General features: G+C 40.9%; 1 protein-coding gene across 3 annotated transcripts in view; it reads left to right on the forward strand.

Annotated features, from left to right (window-relative positions):
* The window catches only part of LOC137125920 (sodium/potassium-transporting ATPase subunit alpha-1-like), a 30,810-nt gene that overhangs the window by 4,076 nt on the left and 8,805 nt on the right, over window positions 1-17,929 (forward strand). The window contains exons 5-23 of one of the 3 annotated variants that reach the window (XM_067502160.1): window positions 158-259; window positions 366-479; window positions 774-908; window positions 1,187-1,304; window positions 1,641-1,909; window positions 1,999-2,307; window positions 2,588-2,722; window positions 2,870-3,062; window positions 3,146-3,321; window positions 3,534-3,670; window positions 4,051-4,201; window positions 5,638-5,806; window positions 5,937-6,091; window positions 6,172-6,295; window positions 8,153-8,298; window positions 9,243-9,373; window positions 9,837-9,938; window positions 10,556-10,647; window positions 11,264-11,914. In XM_067502160.1, the coding sequence (XP_067358261.1) occupies window positions 158-259; window positions 366-479; window positions 774-908; window positions 1,187-1,304; window positions 1,641-1,909; window positions 1,999-2,307; window positions 2,588-2,722; window positions 2,870-3,062; window positions 3,146-3,321; window positions 3,534-3,670; window positions 4,051-4,201; window positions 5,638-5,806; window positions 5,937-6,091; window positions 6,172-6,295; window positions 8,153-8,298; window positions 9,243-9,373; window positions 9,837-9,938; window positions 10,556-10,647; window positions 11,264-11,292 (2,787 nt within the window). In that variant the 3' untranslated portion in view covers window positions 11,293-11,914. Of the gene's footprint in view, window positions 1-157; window positions 260-365; window positions 480-773; window positions 909-1,186; window positions 1,305-1,640; window positions 1,910-1,998; window positions 2,308-2,587; window positions 2,723-2,869; window positions 3,063-3,145; window positions 3,322-3,533; window positions 3,671-4,050; window positions 4,202-5,637; window positions 5,807-5,936; window positions 6,092-6,171; window positions 6,296-8,152; window positions 8,299-9,242; window positions 9,374-9,836; window positions 9,939-10,555; window positions 10,648-11,263; window positions 11,915-17,929 lie in introns of those variants that run through there. The other 2 variants (XM_067502161.1, XM_067502162.1) reach the window with 2 other exon arrangements.

Raw genomic sequence — 17,929 nt, forward strand, 5'->3', positions numbered from 1 at the left:
CCCTGAATTCACAGTTAGGAGTGCAACCTTTGCCGTGCATATCACAAACCTAACATAAATACTGAACGGTTACAAGTGCAAATTCAAGCAGATTTTATTCTTACCAGTCAAACCAGCAAATTCTCTAAACTCCAATGTTATTTGCTTTTGTTTACAGATGTTCGGTGGTTTCTGCATGCTGCTGTGGTTCGGTGCCATCCTCTGCTTTATTGCTTTTACTATACAGATGACAGCTGAAGAAGACAAGCTCTATGATAATGTAACGTTGACTTTTATAGCAAATAAATAACACGTCTATAAACTAATTTAAATCAGTAATTCCTCCAAGGATGACCTGGGAAAAAATTTTTTCTCTGTCAATGCAGTTGTACCTGGGTATTGTGCTCGCTACTGTCGTCTTTGTCACTGGCTGCTTTTCCTACTACCAAGAGGCCAAGAGCTCCAAGATCATGGAGTTCTTTAAGAACATGGTCCCACAGGTGAGTTTGTCCTGACATGTATGTTTGTATGTGTGCTGTTACTTTCCATTTAGCCTTACTAGCTCAAAATGTTCAAATTTTATTACAGTGACAAATATGAAAAAATGTTTACTACCCAAAGAGCAGTGTTATTTTATCATTACTGTTGCACTATCAAAACCTTTTCCTTTCATTACCGGGCTTCTTCCTTTAGAATTATATTTTTTGTGTGTGTGTGATTTTAGGGTATGTATACATGTATAATTATGTTAAGAAATTACCCTAACAAGGTACGTTTCACCTTTGATGTTGTAGCAAGCACTTGTTGTCCGTGATGGTGAGAAGAGGAACATCAACACTGAGGAAGTTGTGGTTGGAGATTTGGTGGAGATAAAAGGTGGAGACAAGATCCCTGCTGATCTGAGAATCATCTCTGGCCACGGCTGCAAGGTCTCACTTTTCAAGTATTAACAATGTTCAAGTTGACACTAAGACAAAAGGTGATTTACTCACTTGCCACAGCTACACATTCTGTCTGGAAACAGTGGTTAAGGTTTGACAGATGTGGTTTATTCACTATAGTCACTTTTTGACCAGGCTCTCTAAGTCAAACATCAACAACTTATCTTGATTTCTATACATCACTAACTGATAACGTTCTTCATCTTCCCGCTTCTCTGGATATGTGTAGTATTCCTTTTTGCCTCATTGTTTTTTTGCTTTTTCAGGTGGACAACTCCTCTCTGACCGGGGAATCAGAGCCTCAATCTCGTAGTCCAGACTTCACCAACGAAAACCCGCTGGAAACAAGAAACATTGCTTTCTCCTCCACCAGCTGTGTTGAAGGTAAAGAACATGTTTGTAGTTGATATGAAAATCACTGCGTCAAAATTGATTTATGTGGAGCTGCAATTACAATAAAAAATTAAGCCTGAAAATATGACATGACAAAACATTTAAGGAGACTAAGTTGATGGCAGAAGATATTGGGAGCACGAGAGGTTTTATTGGAGTTGATATTGCAACGTTGGTAAATAGTTGATTCCATTCAAATTTAGACCTTATTAACCATGTTTTGTGTGAAATAAGAAGACAAGATTCTCAGAAGACTCCGATTAAACTGAGTTCCAAATTCAACCACCATTTGTTACGTGAACTCATGTGAATATTTGATCACTCCAGGTTCCGCGAGAGGAATCGTCATTAACACTGGAGACAATACTGTCATAGGTCGAATCGCCACCCTTGCTTCAGCTCTGGACTCTGGCAAAACACCCATAGCCATCGAGATTGAGCACTTCATCCACATCATCACTGGTGTGGCCTGCGTCCTTGGTCTTACTTTCTTAATCCTCTCAATCGTCCTTGGATACAGCTGGCTGGAGGCCATCGTTTTCCTCATTAGTATTATTGTTGCCAATGTGCCCGAAGGTCTCCTTCCGACTGTCACTGTGAGTTGTGGTGCTATTCTTTCAATTTAGATTGATTTCCTTGATGCAGGGTCTCAAACCCACTTGGCCACTTGGTTTCTGTTTCTCAGGTGTGTCTGACTCTGACTGCTAAGCGTATGGCTAAGAAGAACTGCCTTGTGAAGAACTTGGAAGCCGTGGAGACCCTGGGTTCCACCTCCACCATCTGCTCAGACAAGACAGGCACCCTGACCCAGAACAGGATGACAGTGGCTCACATGTGGTTCGACGACATGATCCACGAGGCCGACACCACAGAGGACCAAGACGGGGCCTACTTTGATAGGAGCTCACCCACTTGGACTGCCATGTCCAGAATCGCCGGACTTTGCAACCGTGCTGTCTTCCTTGGGTCCCAGGATAATGTTCCTATAATGAAGGTGACAAGCTCATCATGAGCAGTATTTTTTTTGAACTCTTTTTCTTCCTCAAAGCTTTATGTTGAGTTAAGGACTGTAGCCGAATGAGACCCAATGAGTGCGTGGGATGTATCTTATAACTGTATCATCCCGCAAAATAAAAATGCACCCAAACTGCAAAACTAATCTTCACAACAAGGACTTCACATAATGCAAGTCAGGAATGCTGTCAACTCCAGTGCAAACTAACATTTGACATTTTTTGGGCCAAACCCACTAACTTTTTACTCTGTATTTACAGAGAGAGATAGCAGGTGATGCCTCAGAAGTTGCCTTGTTTAAGTGTATTGAGATGTGCTGCGGGTCCGTCAGTGAAATGAGAGACAAATACCCTAAAATTGCTGAGATCCCTTTCAACTCTACCAACAAATACCAGGTAACATATCTGCATATTATAATACATTCATTACACGTAGTTCATTCATTTTTACATTAACTAGAGAGGTGTTGGCAAACAATTCTGTACTATTATTTCATGCAACACAACCAACATTTAACATCCAGATCCTTTTGTTTCCCACAGCTCTCCATCCACGTGAATTCTTCTCCCGGAGAGACCAAGCACCTGATGGTGATGAAAGGCGCCCCGGAGAGGATTTTGGAACGCTGCTCCACCATCCTCATGCAGGGCAAGGAGCAGGTTTTAGATGAGAAGATGAAAGATGCTTTCCAAAATGCCTATATAGAGCTAGGAGGACTTGGCGAGAGAGTTCTCGGTATGATCCAGATCATTTGTAGTAAACTTGTTTGAGTCCTTGGGTTAAATGACTGACAGCATTGACTTCCCTGTCTTACTCAGGTTTCTGCCATTTCAACCTGCCTGATGACCAGTTTCCACATGGCTTTGCTTTTAATACCGAAGAGGTGAACTTCCCCACTGAGAACCTTTGCTTCGTTGGTCTCATGTCCTTGATTGACCCTCCTCGTGCTGCTGTGCCCGATGCTGTTGGAAAATGCAGAAGTGCTGGAATCAAGGTGTGCAACTGGTATTCCGTAATACAGCTGCTATTATCCAAAACAGGGAAAGTTGGGATGGATTTAGGAGAAGGAGCTATACAATTCCTAACCTTTGCCACTGTTGGACAGATTGATAGGGTCTTAATACCAGCTTTTTTTAAAAGTGACACTTTCTGGTGATATGATTTAAATATGCACATTGATTGTTTTGTCGTACCTCCTCCTCTTAGGTTATTATGGTCACAGGTGACCATCCTATTACAGCTAAAGCCATTGCTAAGGGTGTGGGTATCATCTCTGAAGGCAACGAGACAGTTGACGAAATTGCTGCCCGTCTCAATGTACCCGTTTCACAGGTCAACCCCAGGTTAGTACACATACTAAGACGTCTGTCACACGCTTTGATCGTGTTTTTTAAACCAGACTAGGAGTTGTATAAAAATGCGGCACTCCACACAATACCAGTACTAATAATGCAAAATTAAACAGGTCCACTAAAGTTTAGTCAAACTGTAAAAATGCCGTCCATTGTCCATGGACATATCCATTGTCTGCAGATGGTCTAATGTTCTGTTGGGTCCAAAAAACTTTATTCTGCATATTGCATTTTTGCTGTTTATGCCATAATTTTTCCCGAGCCAGTTGGCATTTTTTACTCATGGTTTTGGTTTGCAACTAATTAAACCCCACTCTTACAAACACAATGTCTTATTACTGTCTTATAAAGGAGCTCTAATATCTCTGCAGGGATGCCAAGGCCTGCGTTGTCCACGGAGGTGAGCTGAAAGACATGACCGCAGAGCAGCTCAACGATGTGCTTAAATACCACTCTGAAATCGTCTTCGCCAGAACGTCTCCTCAGCAGAAACTGATTATTGTGGAAGGTTGCCAGAGACAGGTTAGCATTGAAGATATTTTTGCCGACACTATTTGGTATTGAAAGCGTTTTAAAAGTTATTCTACATCTATTATTGTACAAAATTCTATATCAAATGCAGAGTTTTTCCATCTTGATTTCCCTTTGGCTGCTCCACACCACAGCGAATCATGTGCCTCCATCTAACTCTGTCCTCTGCATCCTCTTCTCTCACACCCACTACCTTCATGTCCTCTCTCACTACATCCATAAATCTCCTCTTTGGTCTTCCTCTTGACCTGCTTCCTGGCAGCTCCAACCTCAGCATCCTTCTACCGATATATTCACAGTGTCTCCTCAAAACATGTCCAAACCACCTCAATCTGGCCTCTCTGACTTTATCTCCAAAACATCTAACATGAGCTGTCCCTCTGATGTCCTCATTCCTGATCCTGTCCATCCTCGTCTCTCCCAAAGAGACCTCAACATCTTAAGCTCTGCTACCTCCAGCTCTGCCTCCTGTCTTTTCTTCAGTGCCACTGTCTCTAAGCCGAACAACATCTCTGGTCTCACCACCGTCTTGAACACCTTTCCTTTCATTCTCGCTGATACTCTTTTATCACACAACACACCTGACACTTTTCTCCACCCGTTCCAACCTGCCTGCACTCGCCTCTTCACCTCTTTTCCACACTCTCCGTTGCTCTGAACCGTTGACCCTAAGTACTTAAAGTCCTGCACCTTCTTCTCCTCTGCTCCCTGTAACCTCACCGTTCCATCTGGGTCCCTCTCATTCACACACATGTATTCTGTCTTACTGCGGCTAAGCTTCATTCCTCTGTTTTCCGGAGCAGACCTCCACCTCTCTAGATTGTCCTCCACCTGCTCAGAGTCGATCCTTGATGCAGACCCACCTCCCCCTTGAACTCCTCTGTCACACCTACAGCAGACCTCACAAGGGTCTTACAGCTCTCATACACTTTCTCTAAATCTACCAAGACACAATGCAACTCCCCATGACCTCCATCAGCATCCTCAAATCTCAATCTGTTGTACTCTTCCTATTGCTGCTCACAAATGTTCACCTCTGCCCTTAGCCGACCTTCCACTACTCTTTCCCATAACTTCATTGTTTGGCTCATCAGCTTTATTCCTCTGTAGTTGCCACAGCTCTGCACATCTCCCTTGTTCTTAAAAATCGGCAGCAGTACACTTATCCCCCATTCCTCGGGCACCTGGCAACTGTGAATACATTTCCATCCTTATCTTTAATCACCCTAACCAGCTGCACATCCTTCCCATCTCTATCTCTTTGTCTGGCCAACCTGTACAAATCCACCTCTCCCTCTTTAGCGTCCAACCAGCATACAAGTCCTCACATGCTCTGTGTTTAGCACAAGACTTGACTTGACTTGACTTGAAGAAGACACTGTCTTGTGCCCCCTTGTGGTTGCATTAGAAACTTTATTTTTTTCCAGGGAGCCATTGTGGCTGTGACAGGTGACGGTGTGAACGACTCTCCAGCTCTAAAAAAGGCCGACATTGGTGTCGCTATGGGTATCACAGGATCAGACGTCTCCAAACAGGCCGCTGACATGATTCTGCTGGATGACAACTTTGCCTCCATCGTTACCGGTGTGGAAGAAGGTAAGACCTACATTAAGAGTTACCTGCTGAAATGTGGAAATGCAAACAATTTTAATTATGTAGCACTGTTGTAACTGCTTGCTTTTTTTAAACTTTCCTCACGGTATTAATTATTAAATTTCCTTTTCAGGTCGTCTCATCTTTGACAACTTGAAGAAGTCCATCGTCTACACTCTGTCTAGTAAAATCCCTGAAATGTCACCTTTCTTCTTCTTTGCTATCGCCAACATCCCTTTGGCTCTGGGAACCATCACCATCCTCTTCATCGACCTAGGAACTGACTTGGTGAGAAAATATGTCATGCTGCTCACTTTACAAATGGATATGATGAGATATAGTCGACGCTATTTAGTAATTTTCTTTAGGTCCCTGCTATCTCACTGGCTTATGAAATGCCTGAGAGTGACATCATGAAAAGACAGCCCAGAAACGCGAAGACAGACAAACTGGTGAATAAGAGACTCATCAGTGTGGCTTACGGACAATTTGGTAAGTTTGCTTGTTTTAAGTTAACTTAAAAGAACCAAAATTAAAGTAAACTAGGATAATGCCTGTTATTTTTGGCATTTTACTCACAACAATTCTCATGAAAAAACAAAACATTTAGCATATGCTGCTATGAAGTGTTCTCTCCATCCAAAGTATAATAAAGCTTACATATCTATGCCATAGAGCTCTGTTGTTGTCCCAGAATGGTTAAAATCATGTCAGTGAGCCACAGATGTATACAGAATTTCATGCATTATGAAAAATAAGGGTAGAGCAGTTTACTTACAAACAGCTCCATGGTCTAATAACAGTGATCACTTTCACAGTGTCTGGAGTTCCTGTAAGGCACAGTCCACTGCGTCTGCTCTGGAATATAGTTCGTACTGTAAACACTAACTGTTTTTACTTGGCATAGTTAATTAGAAGGACTTTTCGTCTCGGAAGCCTATGTGTTATTGTTGCTATGCTTTGTCCACCCTGAACAAAGTCTTAAACGCTGGGTTTCAAGGGTTCTGAGAAGTCAGGGTGGGATTCTATGGTAATAGATCACCACCAAGAGTTTTTAGGGTTCACAAACCACATTTTGAGACCTCTTTGGTTAGCAGATCGGCACGCGAGAGCCAGCAGGCACAAAGTCCCCAATGCCGAGTCAGACTCGAGTGGGCAATCCCAATCATGCAGTTAACTATAAAAAGCCATCATCAATCGAACTCCTAAATAAAGAGCAGACGTGCCATTCCAACCCAGAATAGATGGGAAAATTACAACATGACATTAATGCACATTTGTATTTATATTTGCTCTCACTTTGGGTTTATAGTCGGGGACATAAGACCTGGCAGCAATTAACACGTTTGAACAATGCAAGTGTGAGGAAACCTGCTGCTCACTCAAATCATCTTTTGTGCTCATGCTACTTATCTTATCTCACTACTGAATCTGTGCCTGCTCACTCCCAATGCTGACCTACAAACTGAGATGGTGTCAGAAGCTGGTTTGTGAGCTTTGCCAGGCATCTACGTCCCTGTGGTTCATCACATTCTCTCGTGTCTTTCAGCCCCAGTGGTGGGGATTTCAGGTTTTCTCATTCAGTGCACAATCTAAGTTTTTCCTCCTCCTGTCTCCTATAGACATGTTTTGGGTGCTCAGTGTCTCACCAGTGCTGCGTATCTGCTGTTTGTCATTACGTCCTTGTTGTTTTCACTTTTCTGAGTACTAATACATCACATTATACATGTACTCATATTTGTTTAGTATTGATTCAATTCTTAATCATGTACATTTCTCAAAGAACCACAACAAGTCAGGAGGCTGTTGTAGCACAACAGACAGAAGGAGCTAATGAAGCAGTGTGAACGCAGCATGTGCACTGACCCCTGACTTACATGGACTCCTTTGCAGAGGCTATGAAAGTTGTTGCTGTTTACAGTATAGCTAAACTACGGTGCCCTTATTTTTCCAAATGAAGAAACATGTCACCAGGTGCAGTGTTGTGGCTCACTGATATTTCGAATAGTTTTGCACAGCAATGAGTAAAGGGATATATGAGGCTGTTTATATTCACAGAATACAGGTTTGTTAAATTCATGCTAGACATTTATTGTTTTTAATGAAAGATTTTTGGGTGTCTGAAAAATACATCAATCAGTAATACATTACAATCCATCCATCCATAATATTTACTGTATGTTGCTGTGCTCATCAGAGCGCAACAGTACGGACAGCATATTCTTAACACTACTCATTAATTGCAATTACTATGTGTTTTATGTCTTCATGAATTTTTAGCAGCGTCAAAAACCGTTGTGGTCATTTAAGGACTCTTTTTTTTTTCTTTCCTTTTCTTTTCTTTTGTAGCTACAATTCAGGCTGCATGCGGGTTTTTCATATACTTTGTAATCATGGCTCAGAATGGTTTCCGCCCTTTGGACCTGGTGGGACTCAGAAAGTTCTGGTACGACAAACATTTACATGACCTGGAAGACAGCTACGGACAGGAGTGGGTCAGTAATGCCAGTGGTACTAGATTGTTTAAACTACAATCAGTTTAAACAATTTTTTTAAGTACGTGAATAGATTTGAACTTAAATAAATATTTTAACACAAAGCATGCAAGTATAAAATCAGGTATTTGAAACCCCCAAAACACACCATAATCTTATGTATCTGTAGCAAACACTGAATTGTACTGAACATGCTTCTTTATTTGCTATATTTATTGTTGTCTCTTTGTACTTTTTTGCCGTCCTAAAACTCCCGGCATTATAGTGAGGCGACAACTATACACATTTGTATTAACTGACTTTGAATGCTCAAATAATAATAGTACTACTCTACAGTACAAATACAAATAAACCAAAACAAAAATTCTATCTAGTCTACTCTTCGTTTCAAAGGTTTCAGAGCCCACACTTATATAAACCCTATGATTTAAGAATATTCTTATCAGCTAAACATTTGTGAATAAGTTGTAAAATTTTAAGCGAAGCCTGAACGGATCATGGTGTGTGTGTATATGCACGTAAGCACTTTCTCCCAGAGGTAAGTTTTACCCAAATATCATCCCATCTTGACGTAGTAGCTACTTTTGTTGTGATGTTTTGTTTGTATATAAATATATATGGTACATTTTTTTGCTCTCCGTTTTGTGCCATTCTGAGGCCACATACTGTTTGTTCTGAGCAGGCTAAGATGTTTGTCTGTGGTCACCATAGCTTGATTATATTTTTAAAGGTCACAGACATTACCATGTACAGAAAATATAAGTTATAAGTAAAGAAATTTCTTCTTGGTTGTTTGTTGTTGATTAGAGGATAGATAGAAGTCGGTAGTAGCTAAGAGAAGTGAGTTAAAATATATTTGGCTTTTCACAGTATATAGTTCACTGAAATGTATTCATTGTTAAAAAGGAAAATGTTTTCATCTGGTTTCATTTTCTGTCCATCAGACATACGAACAAAGAAAGGTTTTAGAGTTCACCTGCCACACAGCTTACTTTGTCAATATTGTGGTCGTCCGTTGGTTCACTCTGATCATTGCCAAGACCAGGAGGAACTCCATCATTCACCAAGGAATGAAGTATGTACACCATTGGCACATTAGACTTTTTGTACTGATCCTCAAAATGTGTTGAACCCACAGTTATTATCACTAGATTGACATATGTCTAATTTCAGTATATCATGTCTAATATACTGTAATAACATACTATACTATTTCATATACTTTGTTTCGTAATGTTTGCTGCGTACATGAATAAAAGATTAAATGTGTATCTTATTAGTTAACTGCTAGCAGTCCATTGATGCTAGTAACTTTATTATTGGACGTTTCCTCTCTGAAGATCTTTGACTACATGTTGCTGATTGCCAAGATATCTGTGTGCATTGATCCGACTGAATTGTGTATTATTATGGAACTTGATATAATAATTGTAGGTTTCTGCTTAAATCTAAAACGAACAACTTAAAAAAAACTACCAATGATTCAGAAAGGTTGATTAGCAAAAAAACTATTAACTATTACCTCTTTTCCTTCGCAGGAACCGTGTCCTCATCTTTGCTCTGTTCGAGGAGACGGCTCTGGCTGCCTTCCTCTCCTACTGCCCTGGGATGGAGGTTGCCCTCAGAATGTACCCTCTCAAGTGAGTGAAGAACACAACATTGGAATATAACGATGACTTTTGCAAATACTGCATGTATGCTGTATTCCACACATATTTCTTCTTCTCCGAGGGTTATTGTGGCTGTTTATTGTTTAATTAGGATTGCATAATGATGATTTGGAAGTCAGAGCTGCTTTAGTTGTTTGTTGTGTTAAAAATACGAGATATTTAAATGAGATTCTTTACCCTGCAGAGGAAAATAGAAAGCAGTGACGGCAGATTGAGCTCATTAGCTCAGGAGGTTCACGAAAAGCAAACCTCATTGTTGTTTTGCATCTTCAACATCTGCTGCTTTGTTTTTCACATTCTTCACATCTTCTTTCTGGTCCTAGTGCTTATTTCACTAAAAAAAAAAAGAAAGAAAGAAAAAGGCATACAAGCATAAAAAACTATAAATTCCTTTTGGATTTTCAGCATCGTGGAGTTTTATTGAACCTCATGTTAAACACATGCTCTGCCTCATTTAACTTATGCAAACTGGTCTTAAATCTCTGCATTGGATCGTACTTGGAAGCTAAGTCTCTCTAACACACTGGTTTTTCTGAAGTTGCTTTTCTCCCGTAATTTCATCTCTCTCTCATTCTGTGTATTCACAGGCCGTCTTGGTGGTTTTGTGCTATTCCGTATGCCCTCATCATCTTCCTGTATGATGAAACCAGAAAATACCTCCTCAGGAAACAACCAGGCGGTGAGTCTATTGCTGACTCCTGTTTTTACTTAAAGCTTTATGCGACACATTGCTGCCTCTGTTCTCTGGGTGAGGAGGTAAATATAGAGGAATGAGGAGGACAGGATTGTTCTGTTTTGCACCAATGTAGTTTCAGTCTCAAAACAAAACCAAAAATCTCTGAATTTGAATTTTGTTTTTCAAATAAGCTGTAGGATGTTGATGAACTTTGAATTTATAAAAAAAAAAGCACAGACAGACGGAACAAATAGTTTCTTTCTGTTAATCAGCTTAAGAACTCAGACACGATGCTGCCATGCATTTGTAATCTTTACTGTGCTACACAGTGTGTGTGTGTGTGTGTGTGTGTGCTACATCTGAGCTTCACAACATTGAATAATGTGCTATGGTCAGACAAATGTAGAACAGAGTTAGAGATTTTTCAATCTTTGTGTGACCAAAACTAACTGTCTACTGTTCTCACTAAGGTTTCATATTTAGGTGAAAACAATGAATCCAGTCAATTGTTTTTTTACCATTTAGTGAAAGACAAGTACCTTCAGTGTTACAGGTCTAAAAAAAAAACAAAAAAACTCAAAATTAAAAAATTCTGATTCCGTGTCCCTTTTGTTTCTAGGTTGGTTGGAGAATGAGACATACTACTGAGTCAACAGAGTCACCGTCACGGAACGAACCTTTTCATCGTTACTTATTGCCATGTTTGAGATTTGTCTGAGATGTCTTTGTCATTCACAATAAACTATGTCCCTACCGCTGTACATCGAGGCTGCTTGGGCTTATTTTTATTTTTTCATTTTTACACAAACTATTCACACACATGTAGAGGGTAAAAAGCAGCCTTTGGAAATTTGATTCAGGATGTTTTTTCAAGGTTCAGTATATATGTACCAGTGACTCAGGTCCAATGACCGTAGCAGTGGGATTACCCACCTCAGCAGCTCCACAACGGCAGTCCTGTGATGGAGTTCACAAGAGGCCATGAAAGGACATGCAATTCATGCATCATCATCTCTCAAGGAGAAAAAGCTCTTTTAGCATGGCAACATAAAGTGTGTGTACACAATATCCTTGTATCATCAGCATGATCAGCAGGCAGAATATCAGCAGAACAAATAGTCTAAACGGTGCATGCGACCCAGGTTCAGCGATTAAATCAGTGATTGTTGTTTTTTTACACAGCAGAGGGGCTTTCATACACCAAGAAGTCTTAGTGGCAAGTGCATAGGCTCAACGAGTTGTGTAGAGAGAAACCAAGAAATCAGTTGGACTCGCTCATTAATTCCACACTTAATCTGTGAGATTGATCTGCCAGAAACACGTGTTGCATAAAGTTCCCTGCTGTTCCTTAAATATATGTTGTAAATATGATTACATTTGTAGTGAGCTCAGTATAGCATTTGTTTGCTTCTACTGGGAGCTGCCATCTGCTGATTGGTTGTTTTCTACCGTATGTACAGTATAGTGCTGTTTGGCTGTGTGGGTTTTGCCTGATGACTGAAATGTTGTGTTAATAAATGTTCAAGTCAAAGTGTGTTCAATGTCTTTTTTTATGTTTGCAAATGAGCCCCTGGGCAAAGTAATCTGAAGTAATCGACATGTCACTCTTTACGTTTATGCTGACGTTTTTACAGTGGATAGAAATTAATTGTAATGTATGTGCCAAGAAATATGACACAACTGACAACACTCACGGGTTTGATTTGTTACATCACATTATAGCTTTCTCAACAGAAATTAATGTTTGCTGAAATGAAAAGAAAGGGCAGATAAGGACATAGGAACGAAAGAAGACAGAAAGTGAGTGAGATGAAGATGGAACAGGAGGGATCTCTGTCAGCAAGGGACAAGACCAAGGGTCAAAACTGGATGCATGGGATCTTCTGGTCCTCAGGTGGCTCTGCATTAAAAACAGGCCTGATTCTCTACTTGTAATCACTGCATGGGCTCAGAACACTTCCAGAACTCACTGTCTGTGAACCCAGTTCACTGTGCAATTCACAAGTGTAAGTTAAAGCTGTATCATGCAAAGAAGAAGCCACATGTTAAGACAATCCAGAAACACAGGTTCTCTGGGCCAAAGCTCAATTAAAATGGTCTGAAGCAAAATGGAAAAGTGTTTTGGGGTCAGATCAAACACAATTTAAAATTCTTTTTTGGAAACCATGGACACCGTGTTCTGTTGATAAAAAGAGGAGAGGGACCATGAAGCTTGTAATAAGTAAACAGTTCAAAAGCCTGCATCTCTGATGGTATGGAGATGCATTAGTGCCTATGGCGAGTGCAGCTTACACATCTGGAAAAACACCATCAATGCTGAAAAGTACAGAGGTTAGCGCAATGTCTCTGTCAGGGAAGGTCTTGCATATCTCAACAAGACAATGTTAAACCACATACAGCATCCATCACAACAGCATGGCTTCACAAGGGGAAGGGTCCCGGTCCTGAACTGGCCCGCCTGCAGTCCAGACCTTTCACCGATAGAAAAATATTTGCCACATCATAAAACGAAAAATATGGCAACAAAGGCCCAGGACTGTTGAGCAGCTAAGATCTTGCAACGTTTACAGGCAGTTGTTAAAAAGAAGAGGTTGATGCTACACAGTGGTAAACATCACCCTCTTCCAAATGTTTTGAGATGTGTAGCTGCCATCAAATTCAAAATGATCTAATATTTTCCATGAAATGTTACAATGTCTAGGTTTCAACATCTGATATATGGTTTTAACATCATGAAGGTCGAGGTCATGCACTGCTGGCCTGCACTTTGCTTCACCTTCAGCTTCTGCTAAGTGTGTCCTGTACTGGTGGCACTAGTTGGACCCCCATCTGCAGCTTTTTATCTGATTCAGCTGATTGACGGTGGCTGTCCCAACAGAGAGAGAGGACACAAGTATTTATGAAACTACTTTCAATTATTCTATACAGTATGTGACAGAAAAGTGTGTGATTGGAATTCCAGCACTGACAGACCAAACTGCTTCTAAACTCTAAAAGGTGCACAAGTACACGTTTGACTGGTTCAGCTGACTCGACTTACCAGGAACCAAAAGGTTTCCGGCTACAGTCGGAATCCCCCACCTCAGTGCTCCTGTGGTTAGCAGCCTCACCCGAGGGTTTTAATTAATGATTGAGCCACACAATGTCCGTGAAATACTCTCCTTGAGCGTGCAAAGGGATTTCTCAACCGGTCAACAGATTGGTGCAGAAAATGCAAATACTAAAAGTTATAACGCTGGGGACTCGATTCACAACTCGGCTTTTTCTCATGATGACTAATCCTCCAACCACTGTATGGGAGCAGCAGGCAGTTGGCCCTTCAATGTTGCAGCGATATGGTGTCTTGAAAGACGTTACTGCTCTGCACTTTTTACTGTTCCCGAGGTCAAAGGACTTCAGAAGCCATCGTGGGAAGTCTCATACATTTAAAATTCACACAGAGAGTAAACTTAAGGCTCAGGCTGCACATCACAATTGAAAATCACAATTAAAGAAAAAAGAAATTCATCATATAAAAACGTTCTGCTATAGAGGACATGGACTCACTTGAAAAGCTGCAAAAAAAAATTACTTACTGTCTTGCTCCTATAAAATGTGGTAGCCAACCTTGCAGCTTATTTAAAAAGTCAGATGTCCTCTTGTGATGGACACACCCCCACAAACTACATAGAAAGCGCAGGGTGTCCTCAAAAGACCAAACTGCACGAATGGGTCATCGTACACGTCGTTACTTTTCATATTTTCTGAACCGACCTGATGACCAGTTGAGTAATCACTTGGTGTGTTCAAGGACACCGTGTATTTCACGGGCATTATAGTGGCTCAATCATTAATTATAACCCTCTCAGTTAAGGTTTATGGCTCGGCCTTAGGTTCCTGCTAAGTACAGAAGCACAGAGGCGGAGCTTCCATGTAGTTGCAAAGCTGTATTTCCTGTAAGCCTATCAGAAAAAAAGGTGTTTGTGCACATTTCAGAGCTTTGTAGCGGATGAACTTTGCTAAGGTTTCGATGGGAAATGTACCTCTCTGGCCAATCGGTGCTGGACTTCCAGGGTCCTACTATCAAATAGAGTCAAGCAGCTCAACCTTTGGTTTGATCATTAAGAGGCACTAAAATGTCAATGTCAGGCCCACAAGGGTGACGTGCAGCAGAGAGAAGGTTTTTGTGTGACTGCTAAAAGTCAATTATTGCAGTATATTAAAACTTCTTATTAATCCAGTATTTTTATTAACATACTGTTTCACATGTACAGCACGTTCCAAGTTCCAAATGTTAGTTTTAATATGTTCCGCCATCTCTTAGCCTAATTTAAATGCAGGCTTCAATACATAAACTGTCATTTTGACCTCTGTACTGGCCTGAAAAGAAGAAGAGCTGCTTAAATCAAGCACCAAGGTGGCCTTCAAATACTGATGCCGCCCTCCGTCACTCGCTGCTAACTTCTTACTTTCATCCCCAACAATGTTTCTGTAAGTCACATCCCTGTTTACGGTTAAACAAGAACAAATCTATACGGCAGTAATTATGGAGCTGAAAATCTGTGAGGGAGCCACTGTGCTGCTATTGATGCCGGAGTGACACCACTGTTGCGTGTCGTGACACAAAGACATGAAAAGAAATTCTAAGTGCCTTTAAATAGAAAGTTGCGCAGCACGAGCTGCTGCCACTAAGTGTTGGAAATCCCATGTTCGTTAGCATCCTTCTGAACTCAGTGCAGTGCAGTGAACAGTGTTCTTTACTAGAACATGAGCAGATGATGTACTCACTTTGGGTCCCTCAGACCTTAACATTGACCTTTTTCCATTTCTCTCTGTTCATTTCTAATAATTCCTTTCAATCCCCACCCCCATCTTTCCCATCAGTCTTTTCTCTCTTTATCTTTGTATCAACATCCCCATCTCTCTGCGTAATCTAGTGAGTATAAACAACGGGACGTTTACTACAAACACATCCAACGACCATTCTTCCATTGGTCCAAAAAGGACAACCCATCTGGACACGTCGATACAGGTCAGCGGGTTTGAAAAGGTTGATATTAAGTAACCATAACAGATGCAACAGGCCTTTAAGCATTAAGCAGAATCTGACAACTAAGTTAAGAAAATATTTGATTAGGTTTATGTTGTGTGTGTCTTAGAGGATGTTTCTGCTCTCTTAAAAAATCATAAGTCACAAATTGACCTCACAGCACAACATTAGATTCTCAAACTCCCCAAAACTGTGCCCACATAGTTGCAGTAGTGGCTTTACTGCAAGAAAGGAGCTGATCTTATCACGTCAGTAAATAGGATATAAGCCAACAGATAGCAGGACCTAATAATAACCTCAGTTTCCTCAGCGCAGATATGGGCCTTTTGTTATGAAACTACGTAAAAACTGTCCATCAAACATGCAGGACATGCGGCACAATCAGCCCTATTGTCCTACATGCTTGTTACAGTTGTTACAGTTTTTGGCACTATTCTATCTATGTTGTATTTTGGCTTGGTTGAATGAATGGATGAGGCTGATATTTAACCTCAGATCCCCGTCTCCCATTGCTGGTTGGACTCCAGCCTCTGAGGTCCACTCAGAATATCCCACACTTGCAAAAAGCCAATGTAGGAAAAATGAAAAAGTTCAAACTTTTCCACAACTACACCCTCTGCAGCCAGTGGACAGGAAGCGCCAGGGGTCAAACTACCAAACCCATTATTAGTAGTCAATGTGTTCTCACCAACTTACTGTACCACAAGCTTTCTTCGTCTCTCTGCTTCTTTTCTCAGAATTCCCGTTCTCTTCCTCCTCGACTGCGTTACAACAACACTGCCACAACTCTTTCCCAAAGCCCATCCTTGTATCAACACGGCCCCGTCTCTCTGCATAGTCCAGTGAGCAGTCAGACATTTACAACGGCTCGCTAACAAGGACGTTTCCTCCTCCCTCCTCCTGCAGGGTGCAAACAGAAAGCGCACTTCTTGGCTGGTTTCTTTGGTAGATCGGTGATGATGCTGTGTTTGACTTAGCTTCATAAAACCTATTAAATTGTTGGATGCGGTGGTTGACGTTAAGCTTCATTGAAAAAGAGGAATGAGTCCATAAAGGATGCTGAAGAAACACAGTGAGAACACATCAATATTTACCTCCGCCCTTATCCTCTATTCTTCCTCCACCATGACCTCCCATGGCCTGGTGCACCCCCTACTCCTCCTCCCTTCAATCTCTTCTCCACCCCTCTGCAACACTACTACTCACCTGTCCGGTATCCACCCCACCTCACCTCCACCAGGCTCCTCCACTCAGGGCAGGCGAGTAGGATATAAAGGGATGCTGATGGGAAGCAACCCATCTTCTCAAAAAGACCGTGACAGAGCGTGAGAGAGAGGATGAGGGGCGGAGTACTGTAGAAAGGTTGTAATTTGCAAACTGATTGGATAACAGCCACTGCAGCCATGAGGCTAAGAGTAAGTACTGGACCTTTGTAGCATTTTGTCCAGGTTTCTAAGTGTTTGGATTTTCATTTATGATTAGACGGATTCAGACAAGTGTTTCACTGACCTGCCACTGCAATCAGACTGAAACACAGGTCCTAATTTTCGACCTGTCTCTGGATGAAATAACTTGCAGGTCGTTATTTCTGACTTGCTGTTTAGGTGTTTGGCTTTATTCTAGAGCCACCAAAGGTTTTTCCATTTTAAAATTAGAATAAGCCTTAATTTGGTGATTTAATCATGTTTTAATTGTTCCAGCACTGGAAGACTTCATTAGATGTTTTGAGCACTGCTCCTTTGACAGCCTGGTGGAAATGTCGGTGCCGAAATGTGAAATGTAACTGTGGGATCAGTGGCGTGTGGTTTGTTACATCTTATTGCACCTAATGGAAGATTATTGGACTGTGCTAAGTTAATGGAGCAGTGAGGTGATTTTGAATATTTATTGTAAAAATAATGTAAAAATAATAATATACAGTATGCATACAGACTGATGTGAAATCGTGTCAGTCATGTCAAATCTTCCCATATGGTCAATATAAGCTGGTCTTTTACTTTTTTCTCATAACAATACGTCTTTGTATTCCTTGATTTGATTTGGTTTTCGAACTTGAAAACCTAATTACATTAGGGTTATCTGTGGTGGATGAAGTACTCCAACTGTACTTAAGTGAAAGCACAAATACACAAACACAAATTTACTCTAGTAAAAGTATAAGTACCCACTGACATTTCTGCAAGTACAAGTAGAAAAGTTGAAGTTGTTTATAAAGTGATTCCTATGGTGCTTGTGACTCATTTTCTCACAAAAAAA

This window comes from Channa argus, chromosome 4 (assembly GCF_033026475.1).
Source record: "Channa argus isolate prfri chromosome 4, Channa argus male v1.0, whole genome shotgun sequence".
In the NCBI taxonomy this organism is placed as follows: Eukaryota; Metazoa; Chordata; class Actinopteri; order Anabantiformes; family Channidae; genus Channa; species Channa argus.